Source organism: Anabrus simplex, chromosome 5 (genome assembly GCF_040414725.1).
Source record: "Anabrus simplex isolate iqAnaSimp1 chromosome 5, ASM4041472v1, whole genome shotgun sequence".
In the NCBI taxonomy this organism is placed as follows: Eukaryota; Metazoa; Arthropoda; class Insecta; order Orthoptera; family Tettigoniidae; genus Anabrus; species Anabrus simplex.
In genome coordinates, this window is record NC_090269.1 from 135,826,559 (window position 1) to 135,839,234 (window position 12,676).

Below are 12,676 nucleotides of genomic sequence, written 5' to 3' on the forward strand. Positions count from 1 at the left end.
GAGAGTTCTTTTGTCTTTGTTTTGGCGACAAAGTGGTGACAAACTCCATTTCTTTGTGAATACTGTGTGCATGACTGTTGAAGTATTTATTGCGATATTGGTTGCCAAATTTACAGATTGCTCTTCTAGGACATATGCTAATCGTGTGTTACTAAATGCAAAAAGTTTGAAATAAGGAAGCGATTTCTTGTGCAGGAAAATGTGTTGACGTTACCGTGAGTAGTGACGCTAGTAAGAAACCAAAAATAGTTCAAAGAATTTAGGGTGGAATACTTGAAAGAATGGCCCTGTTTACTGCGTTCTTCAAAATATCCTTCACACGTGTTTTATAGTGTGTGTAGCTGTGATTTTTCAGTTGCGTATGGTGGACGAGACGACTGTCATAAACATGTGGCTAGCAAAATTCATATGGATATAGTTAAGCTGAGGGACACAAACAAGAATATTAACAATTTTTGCTAAATCCTCAGATAAAAGCTCAGCAACAAATGCGTAGATGTTTACAACTTTTCTTGTTGAACACAACTTGTCTATAGCCTGCAGTGACCATGCAGGACATTTGTTCAAGAAAATGATTCCTGCTTCGAAAATAGCTTCGAAATACGGTTGTGCGAGAACAAAAACGGGAGCGCTAGTTAAAACTTCAGCTTCTACAGTTCAGGGAAAGTTGACAGAGTTAATGAAGTTCCAGCGCTTTGCCCTGGCAATAGACGGTAGTAACGATATGAATGACCAAAAACTCTACCCATTAGTCGTGACACTTTTCGATGGGGAATCTACGCAATTTTCAACGATAATTCTTACAATTCGGGAATCCAACGGCAATACAGGCAAAGGAATGTTTGTTTTGGATAACTTACTGAAGAAGAGGTTGATTCCATGGGAAAGCTGTGTAGGTTTTGCATGTGATAATGCATGTACTACAACTGGTGTTTCGAAAGGTGTGAGCTCCTTTATTTGTAAAGAAAATCCTAATATTCGTGTGCAAGGCGGTGCTTATCTTGTGCACTTAGCTATTCAAAAGGCGTGCAGTGCTCTTGTAAATTTTAATACTGAACAGTTTTTAATTGATATTTATTATTTGTTGAAGAGTTCAAAGAGGCAAAATGCTTTAAAGGTATCCCACGAAGTCTTTGGTGAAAAGCCTCAAAATTTTGAGGTATGTTTCTGCCAGGTGGTTATTTCTTCTACAGTGTGTATCAAGGGTCTTAGAACAGTGTAACCCTTTAAAAATGCTCTTCTGTGAATCAGATTCTGACAACGCCAACTCAAAATTTCTGAAAGTTAGGGAACAATTTGAAAGTCTATCTACTAAGCTGTACCTCTAGTTTCTCAGCTCTGTTCTTCCACTTTTCAATTCCTTAAATGTATTCCTGCAACAAGAGACACCACTTGTTCATAAACTTCATTTGAAATGAGAACATCCTCTGCTTCAGAGTCTGATAGTAATTTGCTTGATGTGAAATTTAGTTCTGCTAAATTACAGAAAAGTGACAGTGAGTTTTTCATTGGGGCAAACACAAGGGCTTACATAAGGGCAGTTTCTCTAGATGAAACTACATTGAAAAAGTTTTATTCCGATGTGAGACTATTCTATAAAAAACATGTGAGTACATTGTCAACAAATGGCCAATTAGGGATAAGTTTCTTGGGCATGCTGAAGTTTGTGATGTTTTCCAGAGGAAATCCAAGAGTTTTTTTTATCAGTAGAATTTATGATTGACCGCTTTCCTAAAATTGTCGAGTTTAGTCATTTCCAATTTGATGGATTCCCTTTTGACAAGGATGAAAGTTTCGACAGACTTTGGTTCGAAAGATCACTGATGCTTCATGTATAAGGAAGTACCCTTCACTGAGCAAGCTAATGATGGCTGTTCTTCTAGTACCCCATAGCAATGCTCCTGTGGAAAGAGTTTTTAGTTTCGAGACGAAAAACAAGACAGTTCCATTCTAATATGAACACCGAACTGTCAAGTGCTCTGTTATTGCAAATGATGTACACAATATCAAAAGAAAAAGCATGTCGCCAGTGTACGTTTACCAAACAGGAACTACAAGCTGCTAAGGGGGCAACTGCAATACTCAACAAAAGAAATGCTCCTTCAACCTCCACTCGGATATGTACTGCAGATCACCTGTTACTTTAGCAGGTAAGAATCATACACTGTTTATATGCCAGTCTTTGAATATGTTACATCTGTGATAAGGTATATTGCTTGGCTGGCATTTCTCCCCCAGATATTAGACGTGAAGTAGCTGCCAAACATGAAAAATTTCATTTCACAACCACATCCATTACATGTGTAACCTTTACTATGGTGGTTACACAAAACAAGTACTAAACACAATAAAGGAGGGAAGTAAGAGCAACTACACACTATCAGAAAACACTATACACTCAGAGAAACATCAACTGGCCTACGCGGACCTCTGGCAACAACATAATACGAAATATCAGTAGGGCCAACTAGTGGACAATGAACCAGGAAAATGGAAGGAACTACGACCTACTGAGGGCATGGATATGGCTTAGATTGCAGATTCTGAAATAATTCGCCGTGATCCTTAAATTTGAAAAATATTATTTAGAAGTGAAAATTTTACAGATACATTCCGAAATGAATTCCACCAAATTTGCAACATACGAACTATAAACTCTGTGATATACATAACTTACAGGTTCTTTGATAATGCTTTTCTGTAAATTCAAAATTTCAAATCACTATACATCTAGTTACCAAAGCAATTGTACAATGCAATTTAGTAGGTCAAAAGCAACGTAAAAGTAATTACAATTTACAAGTGAATGTACTCTCCTAAACTCTAGCGTACATCAAGAGACACTGAACCACCAGAGGCAAACCCCAAGGTAAATGTATTAAATTACAATCTACCTATTTAGTGAAATAAGAAATGGGAGTGCCTCGAAAACAAACGGGGAACCCCAGCAGAAAAGCTAAGGCATCGTAAATAAATAATTTGGCGAATCTAGGTTAGGCTAGGGCAGACTCCTATACGAAATAGCAACCGAACATTACGGAAATTTTAACCGGAACGGAAGTAAGAGTGCTTACCCGAAGGTGCGCCATTCCGGAAGCGAGGCGTCGCACATGACGCAGACCAACACAGACTAAAGGCAGATCAGGCCAAGACAAGACTGAATTATTACGAACGCTGCCTCGCTTACTATATATAGAAAACCCTGGCCTTGAAGTAGCCAATCAGAATGCATGAATCTGCCCATACCCTCCTATGTTCACCAATCACAGTTCCTACTCCCATCGCGAACTTTAACTAACATTCTCGAATACACACGTTCGCGAATCTTCCATTTCCAGAATAGTTAGAAAATTCCTTCTAGAAAACATAACCCGCAAAAGGCACACACCCTGTTCAACAATTTTCTAGATACTTCCAGTAAGTACAGAATAGAAATCTACTATTTAAAAATACATATGTTACAAATATTACACAGTACAGGTTAGGTCATTACAAATAAAACATTATATCATACTTTATAGTACAAATAGTCTTCAAAAACACTTTCCACTTCCACTATATTGTTCACCTGTGACAACATGATTATCAACTGGCTCGACGATGATTGAAATCGAGAAGTTTTCTTCATTCTACTGAGTGCCTTTCGGAGTCACCTCAATCAAGACTAACTTCCTGGAGATCCAGAAACCTTCATCTCAATGGATGGATGGATGAATGGATGGATCCATCTGAAACTCTTCCAGCCGGTTATGAAGAGTCGTGGTCTACATGGAAGAGTCTGAACAGGCTACTGTCTGGGGTCGGTCGATCTAAGAACAATATGAAGAAGTGGGGTCTATCTGAGGAGTCAACCCTCTGTGTCTGCGGAGAAGAACAAACTATGGCGCACCTCCTTAATTGCAACTCCTGCCCTCTCGTTTGCACCATGCAAGATTTAGTGAAGGCCACACCAAATGGTCGAGATCTTGCCAAATTCTAGTCTGATATAATTGTTACTTTGAATGTACCTCTAGTATTTTTTTGTACCAGTTAGGCCTATTTAATTATTTTTCATTCTTAATTAATAATTTATATGATGTATTGCTTCTGATACGAATAAATAAATCTGGTTGAATTGTATGTTATTCATTTTTTCGTTGATGCCTAAGTTAGTGAGATCTCGAAAAAAAATATTCTACGGCCGCCACTGCTGCCACGCCACAACTTCAGTCTCACCCAGTAACCACCACAACCTGCAAGTAAATGAACGAGTGTATGACGAATCTTGGCATTATACCCTTAGCATGATGCCTTGCGGTTGCTGGGCCTCCAAATTTCCAGGCTGGAATGTAACTATTACAATTTTATTTCCTGAAGTAAATTAAGAGTAAAAATTACATTTTGTGAAAAGTTACAATTAAAAATAGGAAAGAATTTCCACCAATCAGTACTTGTTTTTTTATATTGCTTATATTAATCTACAGGACCGGTTTCGACCCCATATACAAGGTCAGCTGAACCATGAATACATATTTATATGATGAAGCTTTGATTAAATTGCATTGTCAAAGGAATGTTATATGATGATATGCATTTAGTCACATACAAATGGGGCATGTCTTATCGTGAATTGGCATATATGTCAGTATGTACAATATTGCAACTGTATGTCTAAAATATTATGTTGAGGTCCTAAAATTAGTGTATAAAACATATCTTCACTTAAACTAACTTATATATCTACAGGATAAAATACAATATATAAAAAACATTTCGTGCACATGAACATTCGTATCTTGCTTGTTGGTCAATTCATCAACTCTCATATTTAAGTCCCATTTACATTTGTACACTCAGCTGCTGTTCTTGGAGTTTAAAAGATATGGTTGTAAAATTGCATGAATAAAAGATTAGTCTTCATGTGGGATAAAACACTTTCCAATTTTAAAAACAGGTTGCCAGATGTATGGATAAAATTCGGCTAAAATATGTTCAGCTCTGCTATGTATGTTGCCTTATGTTAGAATCAAATCTTGTTGTCCTGTGGCGTCTGTAAAATTGGGTTCAGGGTAATGGCTCCTTTCCCATTTGTAGCTGTGCAATGGTGTTATGTTTATTATTGTTGGTGTACACTACAAGCTCGCACGTCAAACGCAACTCGGCTACACCAACAATAATAAACATAAAACCATTGCACAGCTACAAATGGGAAACGAGCCATTACTTTGAACCCAATTTTACGGACGCTACAGGACAAGATTTGATTCTAACATAAGGCAACATACATAGCAGAGCTGAACATATTTTAGCCGAATTTTATCCATACATCTGGCAACCTTTTTTTAAAATTGGAAAGTGTTTTATCCCACATGAAGACTAATCTTTTACTCATGCAATTTTACAACCATATCTTTTAAACTCCAAGAACAGCAGCTGAGTGTACAAATGTAAATGGGACTTAAATATGAGAGTTGATGAATTGACCAACAAGCAAGATACGAATGTTCATGTGCACGAAATGTTTTTTATATATTGTATTTTATCCTGTAGATATATAAGTTAGTTTAAGTGAAGATATGTTTTATACACTAATTTTAGGACCTCAACATAATATTTTAGACATACAGTTGCAATATTGTACATACTGACATATATGCCAATTCACGATAAGACATGCCCCATTTGTATGTGACTAAATGCATATCATCATATAACATTCCTTTGACAATGCAATTTAATCAAAGCTTCATCATATAAATATGTATTCATGGTTCAGCTGACCTTGTATATGGGGTCGAAACCGGTCCTGTAGATTAATATAAGCAATATAAAAAAACAAGTACTGATTGGTGGAAATTCTTTCCTATTTTTAATTGTGTAATTCGTCAATACGGAAATGAAGATTATAGATTACGAAAAGTTACAATTACGAGTAAAAATTACTAAAAAGCAATCGTTACAAGTAATTTAATTACACTTGCTCAATTACTTCCCAACTCAAACTCTTCTGACTTTCTTGTCAGAATCTGATGAAAAGACAGTGGGCAGAGATGCCAACTTTCAAGAAAGGCAATTAGTAATATAGCTGTTAGGGCAACATTGGGGGGGGAATTATTGTTTTGAAATACAACTGGGCAACCATCTTCTAATAACACTAATCAGAATGAAAATTTAGGAGACAAAAGAAAGGAGAATGAACATGACAAACTTGAAGAGGAATTTGCAGTTTACCACTGTGATACTTTCCCTGAATATATTGTACGTGGACCTAACATTGATGTGAATTGGTGCAACATTGCGGAGCTTAAAAATGAAAGTGGATAAATTAAGTATAAAACCTTAAGTAATGTATTTGCAGTACTAAGTGTACCTCACAGTAACTCTCCCATAGTATTTATCAGTCCCACCTTCAGGACTTTACCAGTATAATTCCTTGTAATTGTTACCGCTACACAAGACATCTACATTAAGAACTTTTTGAAGTGTTAAAATAAAATTTTAAATTTTTTCCTGGCAGTGAAAACAGCAGCAGAAGATAAGAGCTCAGATGAGGCCTTGCCTTCTAGTTTCATCCTGAGTTTTCTAATCTGCTGAGTCACCCTCTGTCACCATTTTGTATGTTTGGTGGGTACTTCCATAGGATGTATATTAAGACCAGCACCGCTGTGGTCACTTCCTGTAGCGCTGTCAAGTTGTTGCATAATGTGAATATATTTAACTCATTCACACATACTGATGACTCACAGCCATGCGAGTAGCTTTGTGCACATATTTCAGACGTTCATCAAGAGGTGGTACTGACATAATGTGTACTGTCAGAAAGAGGAAGAGTTATTCTTTCTCACAAATTATGGTCAGTTATCTCAGAGTGTTCGCATTACAGTCGACCTTGAAAAGACATAGCTTGGTAGCTCGCAGCCGTGGAGCTGAACGCGAGTAGGTTTGTGCACATATTTCAGACATTCATCAAGAGATGGAACTAACAGATTGGTGTTGTATGTCTTGTGTGAATAATGCAGTCAATATGATGCCTCTCCCCCTTTCTGCAGCGAACCAAAATGCGGCCATCATTTTCAAACAAACAGAACCTGGATTCGTCTGAAAACGGCTATCTGCTGCCATTCCTTTCCCTAGTTATGTTGTTCCGCACACCATTGCAGTCTAGCCAAAGGCAGGCGGAGAAGTGGACGACACGCTGGTAACCCAGACGGTAATAAGTGGCACTGTCACTCCTGATAGTGTACGATATGTTACACTCTTCCACTGTTGCGTCAGAGCTGAGGACACATCTGTCCTGCAATGCCATTCGGCCAGACCCATCTTATCGGCCTTCTGTGAACCATTCTGTACACACTGTTGCACTGGCGACACACTTCGTCCTACATGAGCAGCAATTTGTCGGATGGATGAATCACGTTCTCTCATGCCAATAATGCGCTCTCTTTCAAACTCTCTCATTTGATGGTATGTTTCTCGCATACTTCTGCGAGGCATCCTGCAAGTCTGTTCTAGTCACATTTTACCAATTGGTGGTTGTGCGCTAATGTGGACCTCGAACCTGAGGGCTGACATGGTTCAAATGCTAATTATTTTTTCAGAACATACTAATGCACATGTCCTGTGAATATGAACTTCCTATCTCTAGCCTTTCAAGGTGTTCTGGATTTTATGAACATGTGTGTATATACTGACCTATCCTTTTGCTTATCCTATTTTGTGTGGTTATATTCCGATATAACTATATATGATCCATTATGCGGAAAGGGACTCAAAGTCGGCAATGGAAATTTTACAGCAGAGCTTAAGAGAAGTTTCTGGGTGGGGGGAAAATTGAATTTCTGTGTTTTGACTTCTTGTTCTACCTATCGGTCTTCTTAATAAATAAACAAACTAATGCAGCAGTTCAATTCTTCACCACTCGGTGTCATGAAAGCTTTGTACAGTTGGTTAGTAAACTTTGTGAAAGGTGTAATTGCATTTTTCTCAAAATACATTTTTCTTAATAGCAACAGTCAATAATTAGTATCTTCCGAAGTATTTCACTGAAAAACATTAACTCTTTTTTAAAAAATGCTCACTATCTTATGCCAGTTTTAGAACCACAAAAATCTGAAAAATGAAAAATAAGGTCCCTTTCTGCGCAATGGGTCACACGTATATATGAATTCTCTGTGTGTTCTCAATAAAAGTATTGATAATTAATCAAAACTATATTTTGTTTAGAGTGGACAGTCCTGCAGATCTCCTGTGCTCATGCTGCCCAATCATATTTTGCTGACCCCAAAGAGCTGCTTGCGTCTACACCTACTCTTCATATCACAAGGATGGAATGTGGTCCTCTTGCAAGTCAAAGTGGTCATCGCCCGTTCTGTATCACCATTCAGCCACCTTCACAGTGTGTGAAGGGAACTTACCGTCCACTCTACGAGCTGGACATGCTTCTTGAGAGTAACAAGACTGACAGGCTGTTGAGAAACAGAGCTCTTTACTGGTCTACTCGCCGCAAAGTGGACAGTGGACTTGAGGTTATTAATACTTGTGCATTATTTCCAGATCCAATGCCTTAGTTGTTCTAAATCTGTGTAGTCTTTATTATTTATCCTTCATCTAAAATATCTGATATGCTGCAGGGTTGGCGAGAAATCCCCTGTAACTGTTTAGTATGAAATGTTATTTATTAATTACCAAATGGCACTACAGCCCTAGAAGGGCCTTGGCCTACCAAGCGACCGCTGCTCAGCCCGAAGGCTTACAGATTGCGAGGTGTCGTGTGGTCAACACGACGAATCCTCTCAGCCGTTATTCTTGGCTTTCGAGACCGGGGTCGCTATCTCACAGTCAGATAGCTCCTCAATTCTAATTACGTAGGCTGAGTGGACCTCGAACCAGCCCTCAGGTCCAGGTAAAAATCCCTGACCTGGCCGGGAATCAAACCCGGGGTCTCTGAGTAAGAGACAGGCACGCTACCCCTACACCACGGGACCGGCTTATTTAGTAATTGTTGGAATCAAATGTCAGAATACAGATTGTCGCAGTTGAATGTTAGTGTGAAGCCATGGTAGATATGAGTGGCAAGAGTTACAGTATTGAGGAGCAGTTAGTGGCAAGTATGTGGGTGTTCGAACATCAACACACGTGGCATACAATGAGACAGATTATGGGAGCATTCCAGGAAAGATTTATTAAGGCTCCACTACGAAAAGCAACACTTACTGATCGGGACAGACGTGCTTTTGCCTTGGGCAGTTTTAATGACAGGCCGTGGAATGGAAGGAAGAAGATACACGAAGAAATGTACTGGAGTCTATGCTTGAATTGAACATTCTCCTACAAAGTCGATGCGTAAATGTGCTTCGGAACTCTGTATACAGAGGACAACAATGCGAGATTACATTAAAAATGACCAAGTTCAGACTTTTTGACCGACGTTGCTAAATGAGTTATCGGATAGAGACTGGAATGACTGCGTTTTAGCATGTAAGGCTTTTCAGGCGTTCGCTCCATTGACCAGCGTTTTGTCTTAGGTCTGACACCAGACTCGTCAGAGTGGGATGTGTCAGACCCCACCCACTGATGCTGGGTGTATGCAGGTGAGCTTATCAGAAGCCTTATATGAGGCACAGTCTGATAACTGCATACGGGAGATAAATCTCCACAATGGAATTATTGCCCGCCTAGCAATTCCGAATGGAAAATTCTAAATTCCCATGGAGGGAATTAGATATTTTTCGCCAACAGAGCATGTCGGAAAAATATCTAATTCCCTCCATGGGAATTTAGAATTTTCCATGCGTTTTAGCATGCCGTGCTGTGTTAACTTAATTCCCGAATCCAGTGAGCTGTACCGAGGTTGTTTTCAGATGAATGTGCTATTTATGTGCTAGAAATGTTGTTGTGTGGGCCAAAGAGAATCCTCATTACAGAGTTGGAAAGGAACCGGCCCCACATATTGATATGGGCAGTGATGACATCACATCTGCTTGAACCGTACTTGTTTGAAGGGACTGTGAATAGCGCAAATTATTTACACAGTATAAAAACCCCACCTTGAGGAAAGGGGCCTCACAGAATGCATATGATCGCAGCAAGATGCTCTTGCAGTGTGAGAGTTCCGAAACGAACATTTCTCAGGACGGTGGATAGGCTGTGGCTCAGTAGCACCAACTCCCTTGAAATGGCCACAAAGAAGTCCTGACCTCACCATGACCTTGCATGTATCTGCATGTCGTTATGCTACAAACAAAGAACTGCGCAATGCTGTTGAGGATGCATTTTGCACTATAACACCGGACAAGCTCAATAATATGTCAAGAAGAACTGGGAGGCATATAGAACTGTTTACAGCATGATGAGGAACATAGATATATTGGACACTTAATACGTAAGTAACATAACCTCAATAAGATTTGACACTAAAATGTTACTGGGGTACGGGGACTTCTCGCCCACCCTATACAGTATTTTCACCTCGTCTTACAAGAACAAACACATGCCTAAGAGTTGTTCAGGAGTTTGAAACCTGGTGCACATACTGCACAACCATTTGAATGGCAATTTCTGCTTTGAATGTTGATGTAACTTCTTAGCAATTAATTGTAAATCATGGATGTATTTTTCCTGCTGGATACTTTATTCTATTTAATTATTTTAGTATATTTAAACAGGTTTGTACCAGCGCCCCCCCCCCCTGCATTACCATAGCTCATTAGTCACATGATTTAGCACCATTGTTGCCAGGTATACAAATAAAAAATCGGTAGATTGTACGTAAACATTTCGGAAGTCTTAATGAAAATTAGTGTAGTTTCTTGAGCACTATTATAACTAAATTAAATGCAATATTCATGTGAAGTTACGAGAAAAATATACAATTTCACTCACCTTTATGCTCTGGCCATTCTGTGGTGCTTCTTTTCCCCACTCTTCCTATAGATGTAGTTATTCATCAGGCGTAGAAATTGCGTGCCAACTTTGAAGTAGCAGGATGCAGATTTTGTATTCTATATGCGGGTCAGGGATTTCCCTTCGAATGGTTCAGTCAAGCGTGAGTTTTGAGTTCAATAAGAGGGGAGAGATTACGTAATTCAAGCCTAAAATGAATGTAGGGAGTACGTAATGAGTTACGTTATCGATAAAACGTCATGCGGTGAGATGAGGAAAGTTTTTCGGCAGAAGTATATTATATACTATTAATCATTATTATTCATTTTCCTTAAATTTGGTTTAGAATAAAATTTGGGAGTTTTTTCCTTTTTTTTTCTTTCTGGTGTGTTGCAAAAAAATTGGGAGATCTGAAATTTTGGGAGACCTGGCAACATTGTTCAGCAGGCAACATTGTTCAGCACCACGCCACATCCGCATATCACCATGCAGAGTTCAAAGCTGCGTAGCATTGCAATGTCATACTGATTGACTTTTATAAAGTATATTAATATAGTTATTAAAAATTAATGTAGTCTAACCTTTTTTTTTTTTTTTTCTTTTTAACTTTAAACATTCAAATCTCGGCATTTCAGCTTTGTACGCCAATGGCCGGAAGTCTTTCGCTCTTTGGCCGCTTTCAAATGAAATATCGAAGTGTATTAATACGAAAAACGCGTGCGAATGTGCAATGTTTATTGAAACCTGTATATCGCGACGCGTACTTCGATGGTCAATCTCTCATTCTCGCGTGCTATGTTTGTGTTCATTCCCATCAGTCTAGTCGATTCTAGAGACTAGTTGCTAGATTTGAAGTCTTTTTTTGGTAATTTAGTGACAGAATTTCAAAGATAGCAACTAGTGAATTTTCTAGAGATTTTAGGAGCCATTTGGAGGCAAATCTGGCAAATTTTAATTTATTACTTGACTAGCTGAATTTTGTAATTTGATAACAGTAGGCCTAATCATTCATCGGTACTGCACTAAGACATCATCTGAAAATCCCTAAAGTAGAAGTCTAACATCTTCAGTTTTCAAAATATACGTATCAGAATTCAACTCCTCCTTCACTTCTTTTCTCTTCCCTTTAAGTGGATTATCCAAAAACAAAAATGTTTATTTTTAAAGGAGATTTCAAATACCAATTTTCGGTACATGTTACTTTTTGAGATATAATACTGTAAATATGCTAATTTTAAAAATGTACCCAATTTTTCAATTCTTTCCACCCCCTTAAGTGGATTTTATGAAAACAAAAATATTTGTTTATTTTAAAGGAGATTCTAAATACCAATTTTCACGTTTGTAACATTTTAAGTTTTTGAGATATAAGTAGGCTATTCTCATAAAAATAATTCAACCCATTTTCACTCCTTTGCAACCCCTTAAATAGATTTTTCATAAACAATAAAAATGGTGTTATTTTACTTTGAAAGGAGGTACCAAATAGCAATTTTCAAGTTTGTAACTTATTCTTTTTTTGAGATGTAAGTATCCCCATTAAATGATTCAACCACTTCTTCAGTCCTTTTCATCCCTCCCCCACTCCCTTAAGTGGATTTTCTGAAATTCACCCAATTTTCACTTCTTTTAATCCCCTTAGGTGGACTCTTTGAAAACAAGAAAATGTGTTTATTTTTAAAGGAGATTCCAAATACCAATTTTTACATCTTGAGTTTTAAGATATACTCATTTTAAAAATTCAGCCCCATTTCCACTTATTCCCCCCCTCCTTTGTGTGGATTTTCAGAAAACAAAAACATGCATGTTCCTTTAT

At 38.1% G+C, this 12,676-nt stretch overlaps 1 protein-coding gene across 3 annotated transcripts in view; it reads left to right on the forward strand.

Annotated features, from left to right (window-relative positions):
• Sse (separase) overlaps nt 1-12,676 on the forward strand; it is a 330,246-nt gene that overhangs the window by 147,354 nt on the left and 170,216 nt on the right. For all 3 annotated transcript variants that reach the window (XM_067148330.2, XM_067148331.2, XM_067148332.2), the window contains exon 5: nt 8,203-8,504. In XM_067148330.2, the coding sequence (XP_067004431.2) occupies nt 8,203-8,504 (302 nt within the window). The remainder of the gene's footprint in view (nt 1-8,202; nt 8,505-12,676) is intronic.